Raw genomic sequence first — 25528 nt, 5'->3', positions numbered from 1 at the left:
CGGGGAGCGCTTCCGCTCGGTGCGGCGGGGCCCGGCCCGGTGTCGGCGGCGGCGCGGGCGGAGAACCCGCAAGAAACGAGTCCGGGCAGCAGCGGGAGCCACAAACACAGATCTTTAATGCGCTCAGACCGCGGGAGAACAGCACGGGCACGTACAGGCACCCCGAGCGCGCGCCCGCCGCCCCCCGCGCCCCACACGGAGGTTACAAAAACAACACGTGAAACCGCGGAATCGATCGTAAAAACGGACAGGGAGGGGGCATGCACTAGGGACTGACACCGGCAGCGCCGCGGAACGGAGCCGCGTGCGGGGGAGGCAGAATGGAGGGAGGGGGGCGCCGGCCGGAGCCCGGCCTGGCAGCGGCAGGGCACGGCGGCCGTTCTCCGCCTACCGCGACAGCGAGCGGCCGCCCGGCTCCGGCCGGTGACAGCGGCTGCGCCCGCGCCCTTCCCACGAAACGCCGGGCTGGCACAGCCACGCGCCTCCCCGCCCTCATGGGAAGCAAACCGAGGTACAAATCAGCGAGTGACGAGGGCAGCGGCCGCCCACGCGGCTCCCGGGAGGGGCACACACCGGCACGGGCTCCAGCCCCAGGCACCTCTGCCCCTCGGCACACTCTGCCTGCCTGGCCTCGGAACACAGCAGCGCTTGGGGCCCCGCAGGAAGCTCTGACTGCAGAGTGCACAGTAAAGAGGCAGAGGAGCTGAGGCTGTGCTGCTCTAGAGAAGAAGGCAGCCAGGTTTCCCACTGCTTTGCTCACACCAACTCAACTATCTGAACTGTAAAGGTACTAAAACCAGACTTGAGCCCAGCTTAGAAACATGGTTCAGCTCATCTGGTCATCCTCAATGACAAACAGCTTTCAGACTAGATCAGGGCCAAATTTTATCTTTTTTGCCTTAGCTGGGCAAGTGAGGCAACTCTCAAGTGCTGGAGACATAAAAATGAGATGGCTAAGTACTAAAAGGAAGAAAAAAAGAAATCTGAAATTTTTTAAAACATATATAAACAGAAGGAAAAAATATAATTGAGAACCAGTGCTACTGGTGTGCTCACAGAGGGGCAGAGGGTTTTCTGGAAAGGGCTGAAGCGTTACAAAGGTCAGGGCAGCTCAGGGCTCCAGGCACAGCGTGGCCCCGTCCGCTGCACTCGCTGCGTCAGGACAAACACGGGGTGTCCACACTGGCCTGGACTGAAAACCATCCATCCAGATTTATTTATTCCTACTAAAACAAAATCCTGTTAAACAGTACGCAACTCTTGTGTCTCTACAAACTCACAGCTATCTGCCAAACAATAAAAATCCCAAACTACAAAAGATGAGTTGTATTCAGTAAATATAAATGGGAAATTTAGGCTTTGTGTAGAATGTTTATCAGACTATTTACAGTGCAACACAGATCGTTTGAGTTCAGATCTCGCCAGCTTCTCTCTCTTCTGACCTCTTGGAACGAGATTTGCCGTTTGTGCTCTCGTGCCGCCTCTCAGAAGAGCTCTTCTCTTTCCTCTCTCTGTCTCGGGACTTTTCTCTTGAAGATCGATCTCTAGAAGATCTGAAGCAAAAAGTAAACCATCACTATCAGCTTCACAACTCAAAACTGTCAAATACCCACCAAGCAGTATCTTTCCCTGGCAGGGCTGTGGGATGGAAGTTCCCTACAGGAATGTGCCTGGGTACTGTGCCATGGGGAGTGGGTCCCCCATGAGAGCAGCTCTGGGCCCTCTGCGAGGTTTCCATGCACAGCACAGCCTTTGTTACTCCTTCCTCTGAGTGATCCTTTCAAGCTGTTGCCACAGGGGCTCTCTCAGGTATTCCCTGCGCCCCTTATTATTTTTCTGGGCCATCCTGAAGTGCCTACAATTTCTTCCTCATCTCTGACTCAGCTCAGTTCATGGCTTCCAGAGCAGTTTTTCATTACGCCCCAAGCTACTGGCTTTCTGCTCAACTGCTTTAAATACCAACTGGATTCTTTGCTGGCTCAGCCCTGAGCTTCTCGCTTTGCATCCTGACAGATGCTGGCTTTGGCAGCATCCCGGGTTCAAAGTCAGGAAGACACAGATTGATATTCACAGCCCACAGCACAGGCACATCTTTTCACAGCCACAGATTTTCAGCAGCGCTTCCCCGTGTCAGCCCACGCAGAATTAAACAGGAGGCTTCACGTTAGCTCTAATCTAAAAGGCTGTTTCCTGTGTGATTCCTGCCAGCTTAGGCAATAGCAGGATTCAAAAGGAGCTGACCCTGAGGGAGCTCAGCAGAGGCTCCTACATTTTACTTCAAGGCTCAGCACACAGGTTTTAGTCACAACAGCAGGTACCTTAGAGGTTCCACTTTCATTCTTGTTGATTTTAAGGCCTGAAAATACTGAAGAATTGATACATCAAAACCCAACAGCCATTTCATTTTCATCAAACTGTGTCATTTAACATCAGTCTGTCTGATGACATTAACTCTCTGCCTTTTCCACAACAATGCCTGCTGCCTGCAGACCTCCTACCCTGAGCTCTCCAGATCCTGTGACACTCTCCATTTCTTTCAGCAAGTGAGACCTCAGCCCAGCAGAGCCTGAGTGCAGATTTCATTAACTCTCTTTCAGGAGATAGGATTTCTCTGTTTGATCTCTTGTTTTTGTAATGTTTTCTGTAACTGATCCTGGCCTGTCCCCAGCTCTCAGCAATTCTGTGCAGGTGTGTCAGCTGGCCAATCCCCCTGCGATCTCAATGGACTGGTTTGGATGTGTTCAAGGGTTCCGAAGTAATCCCTTACCTGCTCTTTAGTAATAGTTATTACAGGATCTTCCTCACTTCCTAATTGTCCAAACTTCTTTTCTTTATTTTTCATGTTCAAGACAGATTTAAAAAAGCACTTTAGTATCTCAGCCATTGGAGAATCAACAGTATTTACACCCCCCCTCAATTATTAACACACTTATTTTTCAGACCATTATTTCCCTCCCCTTCACCAAGTATCTTTAAAAGAAAAGCTGTTCTTACCCCTTAGCTAAACCGACACAAGACACACAACAATAGGTTTGTTTCTAGAATTGTACTTGAGAGCTGGTGCCTTATCAGGTGACAGTGCTAAAGCACTCCCCTATTAACCAGGAGGCTTTAAAAAAATCCAGATCTAACCTCAGCAAGCACCTGGAGGCAGACTTGCTCCTGGGCTTAGAAGGGTTGTAAGGGAACACAGTGATTCCAGTCAATTTTTCTAACACCCTACACACGCTTGCCTCATCCTTCCTCCAACACAGAGGCTATTTTGCTGAATTTCAGAAAAACTTTCAAGCCCTTCTTTGGACTATAGCGCTTCTCCCCAGAGACAGAAGAATGGTATACTCCTCCTGTATTTCTTTTTCGGGAGGAAAAAGTGCTGATTCCTAAAGAATTCTCTCTCTCAAGCAGCCTTCTAACAGAAGGCTGCCCTCAGATCTCAAATCACAGACTCCTTCCCAATGCCAGCACTGAGAGAAGGAATCTGGGAATAATAACTACAGAAGCGTAACATCCAAACTGCCTCTCAGGGACTTGGCTTCTACAGGCCCAGGGAAGCTCAGGGAGCCTTTGTGCTGCTTCCCATCCAAGGAGCATCTCAAGGCTCAGCACTGCAAACCAGGGAACCTCTTCTAGACTCTCCTCTCAGCTGGGATCTTGCTGCACAGCTGCTGCCCTCACATGAGGCCACTGGGCAATCCTGCTTTGGCCCAGGAGCTGGCACAGGCCAGCACAGCCGCTCTGGAGAACCCTGCCACGCTCCTGCTCGCTCTATGGGCCAGGGAGGTCACGGTGAGCCGAGGACTCCCCTTTCCAGAAGCATCCAGTCGGGAATACATACTTGTGTTTTGAACTCCTGTCTCTGGAGCCGCGGCGGTGGCCTCTGCTGTGGCTGCGGGAGCGGCTCCGGTGGCGCCTGTGTCGGTCCCGGGAGCGGGAGCGCGACTTCCGCCGCTCCCGGGAGGCTGATCTGGAGCGCCTCCGCCTCCGCTCCCGGGACCGGGATCTGGAGGGAACACACGTGTTACCACGATATTTTAATGAAAACCCTTTGCTAGGATTTTTCTCCTATTCTAGCTGAGACGCCTCAGAAGGAAATGTAAACAGTAACTCTCTGATGGCGGTGGAATGTGCTCTGGAGGCTGTTTACCAACAGGTGCATCTTGGATTGGTCCATGTGGAGTGTTTCTGCTTAATGACCAACCATGGTGCAGCTGTACTGACTCTCAGAGTCACGGGTTTTTGTTATTCATTCCTTTCTATTCCTCTCCAGCTTTCTGATGAATCCTTTCTCTCTATTCTTTTAGTTTTTGTATAGCATTGTTAATATATATCTATCATAATATAAAAAATCAGCCTTCTGAAAAATGGAGTCAAGATTCTCATCTCTTCCCTCGTCCTGGGACCCCTTGAATACAGCCACACACACACACTGCCTCAGTGCCTCAGATCTGCACCCTCAGCTACCTCTCAGCCTCTGCTGAGTAACAAATACCCAGAGCATCAACACGGTCCAGCCCCTGCCCACACCCAGGGCTGATCACCCACACAGTGGGCAGCTGCCTCCTCCGGGGCCTTGTGCTACCAACAAAATGCCAGTGGGTTATTCAGTTTGCTGGAAAGCTTATAGAAAAAGCTCCCACCATTATTATAAGCACGTGGCAAGGGCCAGAGCAGAGCTTACAACCCTGCATTGCTCACAAGTGAGGCCCGTGTAAGTAGAAGAGAGGCCAAAGGAAATGGCCTGTGATATTACCATAACCCTAAGAGAATCTTTCCTTGTGAAAGTCCTGCACTTTAGAAGCAGATTTATTTCACCCTGCTCTAAAAATAAGAGAGATGCCAAAAGAAAGCAGCAGGCAGGGAGATCTCCAGGTCCATCATCACAGAGAATGTTGCCATAGCATTTAAGGCAAGCTCTTCCCAGAGATGTGGGGGTTTTAATCTCAAATCTCTGTATTTTCACATCTGAGGTATTATATATACAACAGATGCTTCAGACATTACAGTCATGGAAGTGTATCAGGTATTTATGGCAAGAGGCCTCAAGGGCATCCATGGGCTCACACTGGTGCACACAGAGCCCATCCTGGCCAAGCTACTCAGCACCTGCTCGACAGCCCCACGAGCCACACCAGGCTGAGCAGCACCACTGAGCTGCCCATACTGCACTTCCATCTCTTTCAGGGAGCAAAGCAGACACTGAGGCACTGAGTGAACTCCATTGGTGAGACCCAGGAAAACCTCAGGAGCTAGAGAGAAACACAAACAGGCATTTGGGAGAAGTGCAGAACTGGGCACTCACCTTCGACGATCTCTGTTTCTTGATCCAGACCTAGAAAGGAGAGGAGAGTTAAGTGAGAGAAGTTATGATACAGCCAGTGGGTGTTCAATAGGAAAATTCATCCACCCTGGCAGCTCTTCACAGGAATCATCAATACCTCAAGTGATATATTAAACATTTAGTTAGCTTCAATTTTAGGAGCAAGAATCTGTCAAAAACTGGAAAACATTAATTTCTGCACAGTGAGCTTCCTGTCACTGCAGAAAATTCTAGAAATCCAATACTATTAATAAAGCATCCCAATGAACCTTTCCAACTAATTTTCTGTACATATTTGTTACATACTTTTTACTCCCTGCAGTCTAACACCAGCTGGATCAACTCTAACATTTTCAAGAAGTGCCACTCTCCAATCTGCCACTTTTCTGATTTTGGTTCCTTTGAGGCAGTTGCATGCTAAAGAGGTTTTAATTTAAAAAACCAGCCTTTTCTCACTCCTGGTATTTGTTTACCAAACATTAGAAGGAAATTTGCATCAATATTTTTTTCCCTTTTGGGAAAGATAACTAGGAAAAAAGAGGGGACACAGCCGCAAGAGAAGAACTATTACTGCCAAGTGACAGAGATAAACTGAAAATCCTTAGAAAGCACTTGAGAAAAATAATCCAGGTCTTGCTCTCCTTTCTCACATTCCACGAGCTTCAGAGCTCATGGGTGGCACTCTGAGCTTACTGCTGTCAGCACTAGCTCTTGACAGTTTGTAAATAACAACGGCAGCATTCTTTCAACTTCAGCAGCACCATTACTCAGCACCACTTAAAATACCTCTGCACATGGAAGCTGCAGCCTCCCTCTTCCTCTGTGGCCACATTTCAGAGCCAGCTGAACATCACATGCTGTCTGAACAGTCTTGTTTTGCTTTAATTAAGAAGTGGCTCCTCTCCCTGATTAGTGACCTAAGAGACTCTCTCCTGTAAGTGCTCCCCACTGCACACACACAGGTTCCATTTACACCTCACAGAGCTGCTCTGGCACCCTGACATGAAAGCTACACACAGACAGGAATTTAAGAAGCAACAGAGAAGCATCTGTTTTAATAACATAATTTAAAACCATGCCTGGATAAGACAAGATTAAGAAAATCTATGTGCACTGACATTTCTTCAGTGAAATGGGATTGTTCAGTCATGGCAGAAAGTTAAAAAAGCCCCCAAATTTAGAAGAGAATTCAGGTAAGGAGTGCAAAAGTGGAACTGAACTTGGGAGTCTGCAAATGAAACATGCACTGTTGGCAACACACGTGACCAGCTGAAGGAAAAGCTGATAAACCCGGAGAGCAAGGCAGTAACCACACACCTCCATTCCCATGTAACAGAACCTGACGGAGCAGCAGGACCTCCTGCAGATACCTGGCAGGCAGCTGGAGTTTTTGGTGGTTATAATTACTCCAAGTTCTTACTGTTCTTTTTCCTCCTGATCACTTTATTCTGAACCAGCAGTGCACACATCCACAAAAGCCCTTCCACATCCCCTGAAAAGCCTGGCTGCCCTTCATGCCTATCATCCAAGCAGGGGTATGCATAAAAAACATCTGATAATCACTCCCTAGAACCAAACTTCATAATTCAGGAAGTATCCAACAAAACAGCATTGTCCTTACTAGCCTGAATCACTGTACAGCAGGAGACAAAGAAGACTGCTGTCCATAGGAGCAAGAGGACTGAACAAGTCTATTTTATTTATTTTTTCCTCTTTTCTTGTCCCTATATCACAGAGACTTTCTGCTGAGTTTCATAACCTGTCTTTTGTCCAGCTTAACACAAAGGAAATCCATTTGGCACCTCCGCCAGACTTGTTTGCTGGTGTACTCTGGAAGCAAACACTGAGGTCTGCACTTCCCAGCATGCCACTTCTCCACAGAATTCCAGTCTTAGGAGATTACTGGGTACCCAACAGCCACCAGCAACATCACACAGGACCTGTGTTTATTACGAGGGTGGAATCCAGCTCACTCATTCCTATGTGGAATCACAGTTTATTGACAAATTAATTACAGCTGTGAGAGGCAGAGGTTCACAAGGGAATGCACAGGTTTGCAGGGATGCCAGAGTGCCTGTCAGTCACCAAATGCTCCCAAAGTCAAGCCATCCTCTTCCTCTTACTGAAGTGACACCATGAAGGTGCTGTATAGGAGGGTATGACAGGAAGAGTTCTGAAGGAATCATGTTCCTGTGGTTCCTTGAAGTACCAAGCTCTGGATAAGAGAGGCTGGCTGGAAGGTGGTAGACATCACCAATTAGTTTTTGATGGAAAAATGCCTCTGTGAGCATGGTGTGCACAGCTCTCAGCAGGTAAGTGACCAAGAAATCTGGACTCTAACCTCAGTTCTGACCTGAGTGTCCACTGGGAGAGCTACTGTCCTCCCTCAGGCCAAGTTCTCATTTTGGAAAGACAATTGATTGGATCTCTCCTGTATGGCACTCCTGACTACTTCAGAACAAGTTTTCCCGTGGAGCACACAGGTGCCTCTGCACAGAGCCAGAACAAAGGCCAGCCATAGTCTCCAAGTATTGTCACATATGGAAACAGCAAGAACTCAGACTTTAGGTCAGCTCCATGCAGTTCTTAAAGCTTTCCTATTTTAAGCTTTAAATACACATTCAGAAAGAGCTTCCAAACCCCCCCATCAGATGCATCCACATATGGCCTACCTGTGAACACAAGAGGCTCTTTAGCTCTCAAGAACTGAGGGCTTGAGGTTTTAAAAAAACACTAAAACAAAAGCACAGCCACACTGCAGGAGGAAGAAAACTAACATTTTGAGAAGATGTGGATCAACAAAGAGATCCAGAGGGTTCTTCCTGAACAACTCTGTTGAGCAACTTTTACAGAGAAATGACCTCCAGGAAGAAGAGGCACCATGGAGACAAGCTGAGTCCATGTTAGGCAGGGTCCTGCTGGGGGTCTGCCATGAAGCAGCTGCATGAGAAGACACTTCCCATTTCACTTCCACATCTCTGACCACAGCAGCAGCAACAGCAGTCCCTTTTAACTCCTGCACTGAAAAGCTACTGCCAGATCCTGCAGCTCCCAAACTCAACTGTATTACAGTTGCAGGGATAACAGAAAGTTGTGAGGCTCTCCATGAAGTGCTACAGTTTGACAGAAAGCTGTAGCATGAACTGCTCCTTCAAATCACACCAGGCAATCCCCAGAGAAAACCCACATTAAACACTCTAACTGGAGTTATGCATAACATGCATAAAATGATATGGATAATGAGTAACAGTCTGGGGCTCCCATCTTCATAATACACAAAAATGACCATGCTGCTTCATGCTGGTATTTGTCAGCAACTCCAGCCATGTATAGCCAGAGGCAGCACCATCTTAGAGTACACTGCAGTTATAAATCTCATATTGCTCAAAGTCACTCTTCAGCTGACTCTGAGTTTCAAAAATAGCTCTGCAAAGGCAGCAGTGTTGGGGTCTTTTTGATGCAGGAAGTACACGAGGAGAAACCCACAAGGTAACCAGGGAGATGCTGTGACAATCAGAACAGCATTCCTACCCAGCCACTTCCTCTGCCTGACCCCTGCAAATAACCACCCTCCCCACACCAGGCTGCCTGAGCTGTTTAAACACAAGATACCGCTTCAGTTTAAGTACAGAAGAAATTGTTTTTCCAGTTCACCTGGCAGGATGCAGAAGAGCTTGCCCTGAGAAAACCAATGTTCCAGCCCCTCCCACTGCTCAGGAATTACAGACATCTGAGCAGAAGGTGACACACATAGCTACAAGCACCAGAAGCAGCCACTCCTTGGGATCCCTCAGCTTCCTTACAAAATGCTTGCCAAACACCTCACTTGTAGTAGGAAAGTCACATGCAGTCCACTATTTGGCACATGGACACCAGCCTGTTGTCACCTCCAAGTCTCCAAGCAGTGAGGAGGGCTGTCCAGGGAACTTCTGCATGACTACTGCCTTTGGAGCAAGCCTAGTCCTCACTCATCTCAAACTTGCCCACTCAGGTGCTCTGGATGAGGGTATTTTATCCAGATTCAGATTCCCTAAAACAGGGATTAGACCAATATAAGCCTGAAGACTACAGGGAACTCCCACCTTTCAGACACGCAGTGGAGGTTAAAATACATGTACAATCACTCTAAGGTGGAGGAGTGGAGGACTTGTGCATTGTTTTCATCTTTAACTGAATCCCAAGATGCTCACACAGCATCTGGAGCACATCCAACAGCCACTCCAGAAGCAGATGCTGAACTCCTGCAGTGCTCATGTACAAGGGATCTGGCATTTCTAAACTTCAGAGGCCAGTTTCCAGGCCCACTCACCGTCTGCCCATCCTCTCCTCTCGTTCTCTCTCCTCTCTCCGTCTCAAACGATCCTGGTTTCTCTTCTCTTGCTTTTCTGCCACTGTTTTCTAGGGGAAAAAAATAAATCCACATCATATTTCAGCCATGCAGTAACAGCCACTATTTACAGCCATACAGTAACAGGTCAGACCTGCAGGAAGACCATTCCAATAGCAAGACAAAGAACCACTGCACTGCATTTTATGTGCTGAGTTAAGAGCTCTGTCGAGGTTCTCATTTTCCTCAGCTGAGGCACTGACCTCAATGCACTGTGAGTGAGGCACGGGAATCACAACTCCTACTCAGCTAAAGGCCTCTGTTTGCAAGCAAGGCTGGTACCACAACCCATTATGAATCATTTCAGAGAACTCCTAATGGCTTCAGCTAGTCAAGATTTTTCACTGACAGAACCACGTGAAACTTCAATTCAAACATTTCATTAAGAGATTTCAAAGTAAAAAAAAAAAAAAACCCTGAGTAACAAATATCTGTCATGCTAATGAGAATTACTGTACCAAAGCTCCAAGGAATAAATTATAGCAGCGCTCTGGTTTGACTGATTCTGAGGGAACATATTTAGTTACCCAGAAAAGAGAGAAGAGAACCCAAGACAAGGCTAAACAAAGCTCTGTTTGATGCTTTAGGGATTCTGCAGTCGGAAATTTCTGAGCTTTTACAAGCCCTCTGCAAAGAATTCTGTATTAATTTAATAGAAGTGTTCAAGGTCTTCAGAATTACAAAGAGGTGGTTTAAAACAGAGAGGATTACCCTCAGCTGATCCAGTTTCTCACGAATCTGAATGAAACCCAAGTGTAATTTGCCTCCAAAGTGGTCAGCAAGGCGCCGGTCGTTGTCATGGAGACCCAGATATGCTGAACAGACTTCACACACACGCAGCTTCTGCTGCTGGAAACTGGATGCAGGCATTGAATTTCGGTATTCTTCCTACGGGGAGGCAAGAAAACCCCCACACATGTCAGGGAACCCTCACATAGACACAACCCTCCAGGGAAACCCCTGCAAAGAATTGCTTTGAGGAATCAAAACCCACCCTCACAACACAGGAGATGCCACACGAATGCTTTGTGGGCACAGCTAACAAGACAGTCTATCCCTGCAAGGGACTGGTGACCAATATTTCAGAGGATGAAGCCCTCCCCGCCCCAGTCAGCTCCCTGCACTAGATAAAAGTTTCTAAAAATCTTTTCATCCACCACACCACACTGCCACCTGTTTGCTGGAACTGCAAAAGGAGGTGCTGGCACACAGGAACAGAGGCAGAAACCACCCAGCCTAGCCCAGGCTCCTGTGACAACTCACAGGACAACACCGTACCTCTGCCTCTTTCTTTTTAGCCCGGACTTTCTCCACTTCCATCAGGATCTTCTGAGACTCATCAACATTTCCTTCAGCTCCCAGCTGTTCTGCTTTAGCTAGGAGTTTTCCAATATCTTCATTCAGCTCATGGACTTTCTCTGCCTGAAGAGAATAATTTGTTTTTAGTAAGACAAAAATGTGATAAAGCTTGCAGGACAACTTTTCCTTTTTTTTAAGAAATACTGTGTAATGAAATCTGCTCTTGGAACATGACCATGAATCTCCAAAAGTCCCCAACAAAAGGGACTGGGGAACCAATGTCAAAGTAGTCACAGACACGTGGCAAAGAGAGAAACTGGATGTGGAGAAATCATGATCTGCCAGTCATTTCTGGCTTACAGGTCAGCATAGAGGCCACAAAATCAGCTTCAGAAATGTCTTGTATTGGCCCAATCAGGTGAGTTTCCAAAAAGGAAACTCCATGAGCATTTGTTAAATGAAACAAAAATCATGGGATGATGGACTTACTATTCTAAATTATTATGGTAACATTTCATAGCATGGGGAAGAAACCAATATGCTTTATTTCCATGCTAAAGCAATCTCTTTTAGAGTCCACGGTGCTCTTTAAGTTTGTCTCCAGAATGGCCAGAGCAGCCACTTGAGGAGGATGACTGGAATCCCCAAATCCTCTGTGGAGCCTTACTCCCCAGTATCACTGGTGTCAGAGGAACAGAGCACCAGTGCTCCCACAGAGACTTTCAGAAGCAATGTCTAGTGAAAGGCCAATACCTTTGCAGACACTTCAGCACTGATCTCCTCCTGTGTCTCAGCCAGGCGTTTCTTGGCCAGCTCTGTTCTCCTGTCACACTCTGCAATGAAGGATTCCAGGTGATCCATGGCCTGCATGATCAGACAAAGAATTATGAATGAAGCTGCTCTCTGTGCCAGATGTAGCTTTGACAGCCAACAGCTGCCATCCCGTATAATGCACAAACAACCTCAAAAACAGATGCTTTGAGAAAAAAACAAATGACACTGTGCAGAACAAGTTACATTTGACCCCTGCCCTGTAAACCTGACCCAGTTCCTTTATTCTGACACATCAAGATGGCTTTGCACTGGAACTTCCTTCCTGTGCAGGAGCAACAGGCACAAAGACAAAAGCACTGCAATAACATGAAAAGGAAAGACAGAATTGTGCTCCCCCTTGATCTGTTCCATCATCTGTTCCATCACAGAAAGATTAAATGAAAGCCAAATCTGACAAAAGTTGAACTACTGAGCAGAAGGTTTTTAATGTTAAATCTCTTTCTGGGACAGGGCATCAGGTCACAAAAAGCTGGTACAGAGCAGCAGGTGTGGGATCCAAGGAATGCCAGGGAGCCTCCCAGCTAGCTGGGCTAATGGGGTGGCAAAGGCCATAATTACTTCTGCATTCTCCAGTCAGCAGTCAGGCTGACATTGAGGAAGGGGCTGCACGTTCTGGGCAGGTAACACATCGAGCAACACGATGAGCTGAAATGGCCTCTGAGTTCTACTGTTCAGCCCAGTAACTTCAAGAAGCAGTTTCCCCAAAAAGTAACTAAAATTCCTCCATACTTACATCCAGCTCAAAAAACAGGTCTCTCTCTTTACTTGCAATCTCATAATCTGCTCGCAGAGCCAAGTCATGGATCTTTGTACATTCTCCCAGGTCCATTCTCTGTTAGAAGGAAAAGGAGAACCCCCATAAGAACCCTCCATTACAGCAACAAGCAGCAGATGTCTCTTGTCGACTGCATCATATCAAAATAAAGTATTTTCAGAAAAGCAGCTTTCTCTTAACCTCTCAGTACCAGAACCAGCCAGAAGAACCACATGCTTGCCAGAACTCATTTTTTAGATGTTCTGGGAACATTAAAACAGCCCAAATGCTTTAAGTCCAGTCCTACTCCTGCTCTAAGTCCCAGGACAGCCTCAGAAAGAGCTGGGAGGGAGGTGGGTCCCCTTCAACAGGCACCAACTGCAAATGCTTCCTATCCTGGAGCCACAGCCCAGCAAAATACACCTGCACCCTTTTAAAAGCTCCTCTGGAAACGCACATCTGTGTCAGGATGAGCCCAAGTAACATATGGCATACCAAATTGCAGGATACACACAGAATGCTTCCCATCAACAACAAAAGGACTTAAAAGGATTAAGGGCTACAGCCAGCAGAAATGCACAGCCCCACACTCAGCAGCAACAGACAGTGTTAATTCCACAGCCAGATCTTTCCCACATCCAGCTGCAGCCTGGAATTTGAAAACCTGCCCAGCAAAGCAAAGTCCAACACATTTAATTAATTTAATAATTAAGCCCATTTAATGAGAGACTTAAGAGCATCTCCCTTCCCAGAAAGCTGCCCTTCCCTCCCACTGCTCTCCACACTATTTGAATTTGTTATTTTTTCTCCCACCTAGCAGTTAACAACCACATGAACCCAAGTCAGTTAGGTTCTTTGTTACAAATTGATAATGTTGAAATGCAGCTTCCATGTCTTGAGAACATTTCTCTTACTCTTAAAGTAGAAAAAGAAAATGACATTTTGAAAGCCAAAATAATAGAAGCCCTAATTGTGAGCCACTGCAGGAATGGCAGGGTATATGACATTGCATGAGGGAACACCCCAACTCACCACCCTCTTCTCTCACTGTCACCACCAGTCCCCAGGAGCCCAAGCCTCAACACTCACAACAGGTATCAACTCAGTGAACTGCAGAGAAAGCTGAACTGGGATAATAACACTGAATCCCTGTGGAATATCACAAACTAAAGCTGGGGATGCTCACGTGAAACAATGCACACAGACAGCAGTGTTCAGAATGAAGCAAAGCAACTAAAGCAAACTCCACCAGTTTATGCTCAGGTTTTCAGCAGATGCCTATTACTGGATTTTCTCATCTAGAAAAGGAAAAAAATCCAGATGACTTGCCATTATTTAGCCTTCCTCATTTTGCTTGGATTTACCAGAACCAGGAGGCCAGAGGCAGCAGGCTACAGAAACAGACACTGCATCCAGAATACTCCTGCAGAGCTCTCTAATGATAGAAATGTAATGCCTACAAAAAAAATACGTTGTACTTTTAGAGCTTGATCATGCTCAACTTCAGGCAAGCCACTTCAAAGAATGCTAGAGTTCCTGTTATTTTACCACAAAAATATCTCTCTATGATGTGACACATCTTTCATTCTTCTGGTCATTCTACTGAGATCACTTCCCAAGATAGGGAGAAAATAATGGCGTTGGATGTGATTGTCACACGTTATAAAGACTCTTATCTGAGCTCTTCCTGCAAGCTGAGCCAATAACCCCACTTCAGAGAAGGGGCTCTCACCACTTTAGAACAGCCAACAACGCTCGTTCTGAAGCTCCCTATTCCTCCCTCTGCTTGTTAACAGGCAACAAATCCCTCAACCTTCCTCAGGGAACACACAGTTCTCACTAACTTATAAACCTCAAACCTTCCTCCATGTCCTTTGAGATGTTCAAGCACAAGGAGACTCACAGGTATTGCTCGCTTGGGTAAGACCACCAGCCCTCCTGCCTCAAAGCCTCCTCTCTTGCCAAGGAGGGCTGTCATCAAACACTCACCCTTTCCACAGGGATCACGACCTGCTCCAGGCAACACTGGCTGGTTTAAAATGCAGGTATGTGAGACAGGCAACCAGCAGAGCCTGAGCAGAGTTAACTCCACATACACACAAAGACTGAAGACATTTAGATGTCACTGATAATTAGTCCTGCTCACGTTTGCTGAGAAATCCACATTCTGAGGTATCTCTTATGACCTCCACTCAACTGGCAACTCACCACAAAATGAAATTTAGACAAAGATGATCAAACAGTGATCAGAGATGCAGAGTTTCATCCAAGTAAAAAAGGAAAGCACAGACCCCCTTTCCCCCCTCAACCCACAAAAACCAATTCTAGAACCTAGAGATTTCAACTCATATTTCCCAGGAGGAGACACAATGAATTCCCTGGATGTAATTTCCAAGGTATGTTCAGTCTGGGCAGCTTTGAGGCTCATCTGTCCACCTCTTAGTGGAGCTGAAACTCAGGAGACTTGCCAGCTGATGCCATCTCTCAATGTGCTACAGTACTTTCACTGACAGAAATACGCTGACCATGAGCTGCAGAGAGAACTCAGCACTCACCACAAAGGATGTGGATGACGAGGTAACAGCCCATGGGCTCACTAAACCAACTCCTGCTCTCCCAGAATGTTCCTCCTTACCCACAGAGACCAAAGAGAACCACTGTCGGTTATTTAGTGGCAAGTTTAGACAAGTTTCTGAGGCCAAAAAGAGAAAAATCACAGGAACAAACCAACTTAAAATGACAACTCTTACAATCAGGAACACTCGTGCACCTAAACAAAGCAAACATCAACAGGACTCCTGCAGCTCTCAGGAATATTCAAGAGCTTTGGACTCCTTTTCTTCCTCTGCACCTGAAGGTCAGTGAGGGGGACTCCACCACATTTCACTGAGCACAGCTCCCCGAGGGATCAGCTTCCTGCTTGCCTTCAATCAGCCTCCCACTAAGGAGTATCTGCACACATGAAGGATGCAGCAACAATGCCTTAGGGGAGGGCACGACACAGCAAGCAGCAGAAAGCTTGGAGCATCTGTTGGAAGTTTCCAAAAGGTCCAAGGTCCTGATTTCTGCAGTAATACACCCAGAGATGGATTATACCCCACCCAGCCGAGACAGATTCACCCACAGAGCTCTTCCTTAGCAGGGCACTGTAAAGTGCCAGTGAAGCTCTCTGAGATCACGAGGGAGGACTGCACATTCCAGCAAAGTTTCACTCTGCACTGGCAGCAGTGACAGCTGAAATGCTCTTCCTGTTCTGGACATCACATGTTCTTTCAACACATATCTGCAGCACCAACACTTGCTCTGGCCCCCAGTAACCTGCTGAGAGGTGTAGAGCTCCACACCCACTTCAAGGCCACCACAGAATCATGTGAGTGAGCCACAAGATCTCTTGTGCAGGGGCAGTCTTTCTTCCTGCTCCTGCAGTTTCTGAGCACAAACTCCACAGTGAGAGGGAAAGGACAACTCAATCAAGACAAGTAACAACAGACACAGAAGAAACAAATTCCTCGAGGTGCTTCCCTGCCCCAGGAGGCTCACAACCCACCTGAAACACTTCAGACTTCCTCCATGCTTTGGCACCAGCTCGCACACATCACTTATGCTGAACTAGCCCTTCAACTCACCATTCACTCTCTTTCTGAAAGCCTGCCAGAAGAGGTAGAAGGCAGCCTTCATCTTCAAAACACCCTTCAGGCCCCAAAAAACTGTTGTAGAATCTCGTGTCAAAAAACATACCCTGACCACAGTGACCTATACCAAGGATGGAAGTTTAAAATTCTGAAATGGAGGTGGAGTCATATGGAGGCTGATGGAACAATCGCTGCGAAACACATCTGAGCTTCAAATTAATTTTAAAAAACAGAGGTACACAGATTGGAAAAGCTGAATTCCAATCTTATTCTGCAAAGGCAGCTACTGAGCAGCCAAAGTCTAAGTGCTCAGAGCAGAGGCAGCTTTTCTACAGCTCCTTCTACCAATGCTGCCACACTGCTGCTGTGGTGGTGACACAAGCAGGGGCAGCAGCACCAGCCCTCCCTTTGCTGGAGACCCACTGTGTCCAGGCAGCTCCCTAAGGAGCAGCAGGAAGGCCTATAAACAACCACAGCATCTTCCAACAATCTGGTTGAGTGACAGACACTGTGAATTGCCACAGTACTTCATGCAAACAGCAAGGGATTTCAAACATCCATAATCACCTCCAACCTGCAAGTGATGCACAGCGATGGTGACAAAAGACAGAGTTTTCTTTCCAAAGTCAGGCTGCAGCCTTCATCTGGGAGCCTCAAATGAACACTTCCTTCACAAGAGCTCACTGCTAAAAGCCCACATCACCTTCTGCTCTCACAGGTAGCACGTGAGCCAAACCCTTGAACACCAGCCAGCTCTGCTGCCACAGGGAGCAGCAAAGGAGCTGAGACAACTGTTTGAAACCAGTCGGGCAGAGTGACACAAACAACCCAGCAGCTCAAACAACCAACACTCAGCCAGAGATGTGACCTGCCACCATCACCACAGTAACAATAGAAAAGCTGCTCTTCCATCAGGGCTGGGGAGAGGAGACTGAAAATCTCCAAGGATTGGTGCAGCTGCTAAGGGACACTTGCTAACCTGAAGATGCAGCAGTGAAGCAGGGCAGCAGCCCAGCTACAGGCTTGGAACCACCACAGGACAAGCTGCAAGCTCTGACTATCTCAAACTGTTAAAACAGAAATAATTTTGCAACTTCCCACAGGATTGTGAAAGAAAAAGCATTTCAGGTGAATTCTGAGAGCTCCCAGTTTGTTTGTTTGGGGTTTTTTTTTGAGAAGTGAGAGCAGATCCACACACAGGCCACAGGAAGAGGAATTAGGATTGCGACTGCTCCCTGAGCACAGAAAGCCTGATCTCTCCCAGAAGTCACCCACCCTGCACAGACAAGAGTTGTCCCAACATCCTCCTCAGCAGAACCCCTTATTCCAGAGGACATACTTACTGTTCCAGCCAGGATATCGTGGGGACAGCAATCCAGCAGGTGGCTCTTGCACACACGATCGTCCGTGAACTTCACCCTTTGTCTGGTTTCATCTCCTGAAATTCATGTGTGGTTTAAATAAGGAGACATTAGAACACCAGGAGAACACAGGCAACAGCATGAACATTTCACCTCAATATGCAGATTAAAATACTTGGTGCTCCTGCTCCCCAGAATTACTCAAAAAAAATAAAAAAAGCTTAGAGGGTAACAGGATATTCTGGAACACTTATCATTGGCAACAAACACTATTTTAGCATTTATTCATCCAGGACACCATGTTAAACACAGTGCTGGCGAGCCAAGCAATGTCCAAGGCCTGTCATCCACATAAAGAAGCAGCACAGCCAGAGGAGAAAAGGAGACAGACAGGCTGGCTCCCAGCCAAAACCTGTTCATTTTTTCCACCCTTTCTTTTTCTTACTGTGAAGAAGGGGCAGGAGATACCAAACCCCACGCTATCAGATCACAAAACAGGGCTGTGCTGGGCAAAATTTACAGGCGATTGCTCTTTGCTCAGGTGATAATTGAGCCATCAGTCCGTTTGGTGTGGAACCCAGCTATGCAGGGTGTGCTCTCCTAGGCCCTGCAAGGAAGGAGCTGGCAGGTCCTGGCCTGGAACACACCAAGTGCTCCCCACCCACAGCCCACCCGCAGAGGACATTTTACACTCAGGAGCCACTTAAACGAGACAATATCAGAAAAGCAAAAAAAATAAATAATAAAAAAAAGAAACAAAGTTAGTCAATACACACTGCGAGCTCCAACACATACTATACCCATCTGCATTCTTCAAGACCTCAGCTGCAGAATTTTATGCCCATTGTTGAAAAGTTTTAAAGGAAAAGCTTTCTTGCCCACACCTGCAGTAAGGAAGTCAGGGGAATGATACATAAAAGTAAAGGCAAAGTGGTAATGGTATGTGACAATTTTAAAGCTCATCTGTGCATATGACACAGGTATGTGTAATACTAAAGTATGAATATAGTTTAGGATTCACAAGCATCCAGGAATAATGTCGTGTCTACTGAATTTTTTTAAATTTTTTTTTTCTTTCTAAGCTACACTTTTAAAGTTACTTGTGAAAAAAAGCAAACACTTTTTTTTTTGTTATAACAGCTTTAAAAATTGGTTGTGACTCACGGCTCGATGAACATGAGGCTTTTCTGCAACTCCCTTGCAGATTGATGTAGGCAGGCAAAGATACACTGAACCTTTATAAATAAAATAGAGGGGCCACAATTGTTCAGTTTGTATGAAATAAAAATATGGGAAGCAATTCAATAGCAACTCAATACACAGAGAAAGAAAAGCACTTATTCACTTACGAAACAAAGTGCAAAGTGCCTGGACAGCCCTGTTAACGTGCCAAAGGGAATTTAAGTACCCAGCGAGTCGCAGAAGGGAGACACAAACCGCAGCGGGACCGTATTTCGCACGGGCTGTCACATTTCTCGTCTAGGACAGCACCCGGCGCTGCGGGCACACCTACCTACGCGCCTCCGGACGTGCGGGCACGGAGCCGGCCCCACGCCTGGCCGCGGCAGCCGGGGCCCGGGGCGGCGAGGCGGGCGGCGCCGGGCGCGCTGTGGGGCCGGGGCCGGGCGGGATCACCGCCGGCCGGGCGCGGGCCCTCCCGGGCTCCCTCCGCCCCGAGCGCGGACAGGCCCAGGCCCAGGCCCGCTCCGCCGCCCCGAGGCTGGAGCCGGGCGGGCGGGGGCGGATCGCGCCGCAGGTCCGGAGCGGCGGCAGCAGCCGAGCAAAGCCGGGCCGGGCCGGGCCGGGCCTCGCGCGGTGAGGCGGCCGCCAGGCCGCGGCGTTTCCTGCAGGCCCCGCCCGCCCCTACTCACCGTCCCGGGCCGTGCCCATGAGCTGGTCCAGCAGGGCCCGCATCTGTGCCTGGGCCGACATGGCGGGGCCGGTCCGGAGGCGGCGGCTCCGACCGAGACCGGGACAGGGGCCTGGGGCGGCGGGCGGCTCAGCGGCCTCGGCAGCGGCGATGCGCGGCGAGCGCTGAGCGGAAGCGGCCCCGCCCTGCGCCGCGCTGCATGACGGGAAGGGTAGTCCGCCAGGGGGCGGGTCCCAGGGGCGGGGCTGGAGGGGGAGAGCTTGGTGGGCGTGGTCTGAGCGAGGCAGCGGTGATGTCAGAGGGGCGCCGTTGTGCCGAAGGGCGTGGTCAGGAAGAAGGGCGGTGATGTCAGAGGGGCGTGGCCAGGCCGAAGGGGCGGTGGTGTCAACGGGGCGTGGTCAGGCAGCAGGGGCGGTGATGTCAGAGGGGCGTGGTCAGAGAGAAGGGCGGTGATGTCAGAGGGGCGTGGCCAGGTCGAAGGGCGGTGATGTCAGAGGGGCGTGGTCAGGCCGAAGGGCGGTGATGTCAGAGGGGCGTGGTCAGGCCGAGGGGCGGTGATGTCAGAGGGGCGTGGTCAGGCGAGGGGCAGTGATGTCAGAGGGGCGTGGTCAGGCCGAAGGGCGGTGATATCAGGGGGCGTGGTCAGGCCGAGGGGCGGTGGTGTCAGAGGGGCGTGGTCAGGCCGAGGGGCGGTGATGTCAGAGGGGCGTGGTCAGGCCGAGGGCGGGGGCGCTCGGGGGCAGCCCCAGCCCCGCCTCAGCTCCGGCCCCGGCCCCGGCCCCGCCGCGGTGGGACCGGACCCCAGCACCGCCGTGGCACCGCCGTGGCACCGCCGTGGCACCGCCGTGGCACCGCCGGGGCTCGCCGGCCGTGGGCACAGTGTCCAGGCCGCAGCGGCGCCCCGAGGACAGGCTGGTGCCCGGAGCGGGCCCGGGCTGCGCTGGCTGCCGTCCCCACCGCGCTGTGGCAGCTCGGGGCAGCCGTGGGGAATGTGGGGAGGGGAATGCGGGGCAAGGAAAGCCCTGCCGGGGTGGGGGGTGATAGGACACGTGGCCGGGGCAGGCGGAAGCACCCGGAGGCACGGTGGGCGCACGGACAAGGGGACGAACCCCCGTGGCCACGGGCACAGCCCGGAGAGGACCGAGCACAGGGCAGGACAGCACGGGGCGGTCCGTGGCGGCTCCCCCAGCTGCTGGGGGGAGGATGAGGCCGTGGTTTTGCAGGAGCTTGGGCTGTTGCGGAGCTTGGCCGTGTGCTGCGTTCCCTGCCTGGCTTTGTGAGCTCCAGCTCGCACTACTCCCATGAGTTTTACCTCTCGTCTCTTCGCCTTGAGCTCCCGGCCCCGGCTGCTCTCCGGATGCTGCCTGTGCCGGAGAAATCCCACCCGCTCTCTTTACTGCCCCAGGGCTCCACAGGCAGCGAGGGCTAGAGCCGGAGTCCTGGTGCAGGATTTGCCGCAGCCACGCCTGCTCTTCCCGCAGCTTTGAAGCTCCGGTGGCTTTCAGGGAAAGGCGACGTGAGCCAGCCCGGGCAGGGCTGTGCCGCCGCCCCGCTGCGACATCCCGGCCGAGCAGAACCTGAGTGGGGTCTGCGGGGATCTCTGCAGGCAGGAGACCCCTGCCCTGTGGGACAGGAGCTCCTCATGCCCCGCCCTGGCGATGTTTGGAGCAGGGATGGCCACCCTGGGCGCTCGAATGGGTGCAAAGCCACATGTCCAAGGCTGCTGCGGGAGCAGCGGCGTTGCCTCTCCCTTCTACCCACCCTTGGAACGGTCCCGCTGAGCCCTGGGTGTGATTCCTTCCCACAGAGGACAGACACCGCATCACTCCCAACTCTGTGAGCCAGCAGCCAAGTCATGCACTCCCCACACCTTGTCCCACACCTGGACCTCCTCGCCAGCACGCCCAGACCCTTCCCAGCTGGCCAAAGGGTCAGTGCAGCCCTTGTCTCCGGCCGGACTGCCCCGGGGCTGCGGGAGCTCTCCCCATCTCCTGCTCTGCCTGGGGCAGAGGTGGCCGGGGGCAGCAGGGGAAGCCGCCTTTCCCCGGGGGTCGGGGTGGCTGTGCGGCAGCGATGCCGAGCTGTGCCAATGCCGAGCCGTGCCGAGCGGGTGGGTGACAATGGGTGACGTCGGGGAGCAGACCGAAGGGTGCCCGCGGGTAATCAGCTCCCATCCGCCGTGTTTGCCCAGCAGTGCCCGGGCGGCTGCTGCTCCCGCCCCGCTTCGCCGCTGGGAGTGTTTGGAGAGAGGAGAGGGAGCTCTGCGGAGCCGGGGCCCAGCCCTGCCCCCGCAGGGAGCCCCAGGGCCCGGGAAGCGGGTGGGTGACAGCCCTGCCCAGCTGGGACACTCCCCTCGCCAGTGCTGCACCCTGCCAGGAGCTGGGGACCCCCTCTCAGCGCTGCGGACACCTCAGAACACGGTGCTCAGGGCAGGGGGCAGGAAGGGCTCTGAGGTAGAGACCAGGAGCTGTGGTCACCCCAAAAACAGGCGAGGAGGGCAGCTCTGGAGCAGAGCTGTGGCTGTCCCCAAGCCCAGTGGCTAGTGTCCCACTCCCTGAGTGTCCCCAACATCTGTGACAGGGTCTGGTGCTGTGTCAGGCCCCTGCCATCCCTTCAGCTGTTGGGGCAGGCTGTCCTGTGTCCTCTGGGCATCCTGTGTCCCCAGTCACCCTGCATCCCCAGCCATCTGTCCCCTGGCCCTGTTCTGTGCTGCCCCAGGTGACCTTGCTGGCACATGGTGCTGCCAGGGCAGGAATGGCAGCTCTGGCACAGCCTGTCTGGGGCCTGAGCTGATTGCCATTGTCCCTGTCCTCACAGGGGAGCCACGGGCCATAGCGTGGGGTGAAAATGCTGTCACCCAGCTCTGTCCCTGCCATGGGGCTGGCCCAGACAATCTCCTCGTGTCCACCTTTGCATCCACAGATTCCAAAACCTCTCCCAGAGCTGGTCAGGGATGGCCCAACATCCATCTCAAAGGGGCACAAGGCTGGCGATGCTGGAGATGAGTGGTCTGAACCTGCACGAGGGTGCTGCAGCGCCTGGGGGTATCCACGGAAAGGCCTTGCCCACTGCAGAGGCAGCCCCTGTTTGCAGAGGCACGGCTCGATACGCAGTATGTTCTTCAGAAGATCCCTACTCCAGGAGTCAAAATAGCATGAAATTTAATTTTACGCCTATTTGACAAAGCTTGATTTCACCTCCAATCAGCAGGGAGATAAGAGCCCTCGGCACAAGTGTGCGGGCAGTTTGGCAGCTGGGGCTGCCGATTTAATAGGTGAATTTACAGGGACAACACTTGAAAATCCCCTGGCGAGTGAACCATTAAGGTGAGCCCTGCCTTCCGTCCCCGCGTCCCTCCCCGCGCCGCTCTCCCGTTGCTGGGTGCTAAAGCAAACCCCAGCTCTGTTTACCGAGTCTACTATTACAATACGGCTACCAAATATTTGCCAGCCGTCAGCTCGCTGCTCCGCTATAAATACTTCAGGCCCAGGTGGAGGGACGGGCAGGGGGAGCGGCGCGGGAGCCTATGCATGGCCGGGCAGCAGCGCCAAGGTGAGTGCGGGGCCGCGGTCCGGGCGATGCCCTCCTGCCCCGGGGGTCTCCCCGGCGGAGGGTGGCGGCAGGGCGGGCTGTGGTGGCCCCGCTCCCCCCTCCCCGCGGCCCGGAGGTGAGGCTGAGCCCCCCACAGCCCAGCCCGGGGCAGCACCGGGGGTACCGCGGCGGGAACGGCACAAAGAGGGACAGGCGGAGCTGGCAAGGGCGATCTTAGGCTGGGTGCCGGTCCCGGCACCACGCGTGGTGTGGCAGGGGCAGGTCTGGTTCCCCAGGATTTGGTCCTGCCCTGAGACCCTCTCAGCGTAGCCAGGGGTGTCCTGCAGCAAGGCAGGGCTGGGGACCCTTCAGCACAGGTACCACGAGCTACAAAGGGGCCACGTCCAGCTCAGGGAAACCCGGCTGTGGTCAGAGCCCACCAGGGCAGGGCAGGGCAGGGCAGGAAGGCGGTGGGTTCACTGTGTCACCGGGAAAGCCACGGGGCCATTGTGTGGGCAGGGCATGGGGCTCTGTGGCCCTGAGCCAGAGCTGCAGGGTGGGTGCTGAGCCCCCATTCACCTCCATGCACAGTCCCGGGGTGAAGGGGAGCATCCCTCTGCCCCACAGCTCTGGAACATCCCCACTGCCCCGCATCCCATGACTTGGTGTGGACATCCATGTCCCACAGGTCAGTGCAAACATTCTTGCTGTCCCACATCCCATGACTTAGGGACATTCCCATTGTCCCACAGCACATGGCTTGGTGGGGACATCCCTGCTGCTTGATGTCCCAGGGTTCGGTTAGAATATCCTCACTGTCCCACGTCCTGTTGCTTGTAGGGGAGCAGCATCTCTGCTACTCCCTGTTCCATGACTCAGAGTTATGCTTCCACAGGCTCATATCCCATGTTTTGGTGGGGGCACCCTGCTGCCTGCTGTCCCAGGGCTGAGTGGGGATGTCCCTGAGGGAATACCCCACTGCCCTCTTTCCCACAGCTTGGTGGGTTCATCCCACACCCCATTATTTGTGGGGACATCCCCGCTGCCCTGTGGCCCCACCTTGGCCATGGTGTGGCACAGCACGGTCCCCCGGCCTCTCAGGGCTGCTGGGCGGTGGGTCAGGGCTGGTGCCAGGGTGCGTCACCCTGACCCCGCCGTCCCTGCCCGCAGGGTGACTCCTGGGGGTGCCTCTGGGCGCTGACATGGCTGCGGGTGTCATCCAGCCCCTGGCCGAGCTGCGGCTGCCCTCGCCCTTCCCGCACGGCCTCCTGCTGCCCACACACCCTGAGCCCGACTTCCCCGACCTCTCCGAGGAGGAGGAGGAGGAAGAAGAGGAGGAAGAGGAGGAGGACGTGGAAGCAGTGGAGGAGAGCGTGAGGCCGGAGCTGGCCGGTGTCTCCAGCACTGCCGAGACCACCCTGCGTCTCCTCAAGTTTTCGGAGCTCATCAGCTGCGACATCCAGCGCTACTTCGGGCGGCGGGGCCGGGAGGAGGCCGCCAGCAGCCGCCCCGCGCCCGCGGACTGCGGCTCGGCCCAGAGCGCTGAGGCCGTGCCCGAGGCCCCGCGGGGCAGCCCGGGGGCCGCGCACAGGCTGGGGCCGCTGGCCGAGCTCTTCGAGTACGGCGTGCACCGGTGCCTGCCCGCACGGGGGGCCGGAGGCAAGACCCAGCGGCTGGAGAGGAAGTACGGCCACATCACCCCCATGCACCGCAGGAAGCTGCCGCCCTCCTTCTGGAAAGAGCCGGGCCCGGGCCCCGCCGGCCTCCTCCACGCTGGCACCCCTGACTTCAGCGACCTCCTGGCCACCTGGACAGTGGAGCCAGGGCCAGAGCTGCCAGGCGCCGGGCGGGAGCTGCTGGCTCGCCCGGGGCTGGAGGCAGAGCCCTTTGCTGGGCTGTGACCCCACTGTGGCCCCGGGCCCGCCACGTGCCACCCAGTTAATGATAAACCTGGAGGCCCCAGTGCCAGCACCGGGGCACTCGGAGCTGCCGGCTCGAAGCCGGTGACGGGACGAGTGAATAAATGACTCCCGCCAGGCAGCAGCGTGTGCGGTGTCCTTTGCCACCCGCCACCGTGCCAGAGACAAAGGGCCACCCACGGCTTGGCATGACCCTCGGGGAGCGGGAAGAGCAGGGAAGCACGGTGCCGGCAGGAGCCAGCAGCCCGTGTTTACTCTGCGGCCCAGGCCGGTGGATCCCATCCCCTTATCTCGGCCGCGCCGGGGCAAAGGGCGACGTGGGGCCTCATAAAGCACCCGGCTGTCAGCACACGGGGGACCCAGCACTGCCCTGGGGACCCACTGTGCCCTACAGCTCTCCTGCCCCAGGGCTCTGCACCCACACAGGAGCGCAGGGCTGGCTCTTCTTCCCCATGGCCGGACCTGGCTGTTACCAGGGCCCAGCTGAGGCATCCTCTGCTTTGTGTTGGTGTTGAAAGGGAAAAGAACCCTGGAAGGGGCAGCCACCCCCCACCCCCCGTCCTCCCAGCAGCAGGAGTGGGGACAGGGCTCAGTTCTGCCCCCAGGGAAGAAGAGAAGCAACAG

The 25528-nt window shown here is 52.3% G+C and overlaps 2 protein-coding genes across 6 annotated transcripts; one reads left to right on the top strand and one right to left on the bottom strand.

Annotated features, from left to right (window-relative positions):
* Positions 1 to 96: 96 nt before the first annotated feature.
* On the bottom strand, positions 97 to 19668 carry LUC7L (LUC7 like). 5 transcript variants are annotated; one of them, XM_038151090.1, is made up of 11 exons: positions 19456 to 19668; positions 17567 to 17661; positions 12571 to 12669; positions 11757 to 11867; positions 10983 to 11126; positions 10416 to 10592; positions 9627 to 9715; positions 5300 to 5329; positions 3836 to 4000; positions 2768 to 2829; positions 97 to 1553 (listed from the first exon to the last, which is right to left on the bottom strand). In XM_038151090.1, exons 1-10 carry the CDS (start codon positions 19514 to 19516, stop codon positions 2802 to 2804), a joined length of 999 nt encoding a protein of 332 aa, XP_038007018.1. In that variant the 5' UTR covers positions 19517 to 19668; the 3' UTR covers positions 97 to 1553; positions 2768 to 2801. The 5 variants fall into 5 exon arrangements, with proteins under 5 accessions (XP_038007018.1, XP_038007019.1, XP_038007020.1 ...); XM_038151091.1 differs by lacking the exon at positions 2768 to 2829 and adding an exon at positions 18749 to 18819 and having other exon boundaries at positions 17567 to 18468; positions 19456 to 19643; XM_038151092.1 differs by lacking the exon at positions 2768 to 2829 and adding an exon at positions 18749 to 18819 and having other exon boundaries at positions 19456 to 19643.
* Positions 19669 to 22686: 3018 nt separating this feature from the next.
* Positions 22687 to 25429, top strand: PERCC1 (proline and glutamate rich with coiled coil 1). The gene is made up of 3 exons (XM_038151659.1): positions 22687 to 22780; positions 22905 to 23006; positions 24156 to 25429. The coding sequence occupies exon 3, from the start codon at positions 24188 to 24190 to the stop codon at positions 24884 to 24886; it is 699 nt and encodes a 232-aa protein (XP_038007587.1). The 5' UTR covers positions 22687 to 22780; positions 22905 to 23006; positions 24156 to 24187; the 3' UTR covers positions 24887 to 25429.
* The last annotated feature ends 99 nt before the right edge of the window (positions 25430 to 25528 follow it).

This window comes from Motacilla alba, chromosome 14, assembly GCF_015832195.1.
Source record: "Motacilla alba alba isolate MOTALB_02 chromosome 14, Motacilla_alba_V1.0_pri, whole genome shotgun sequence".
NCBI classification, from domain to species: Eukaryota; Metazoa; Chordata; class Aves; order Passeriformes; family Motacillidae; genus Motacilla; species Motacilla alba.
Note: the sequence above shows the minus strand (reverse complement) of the source record. Positions and strands in the feature narration are given on the sequence as shown.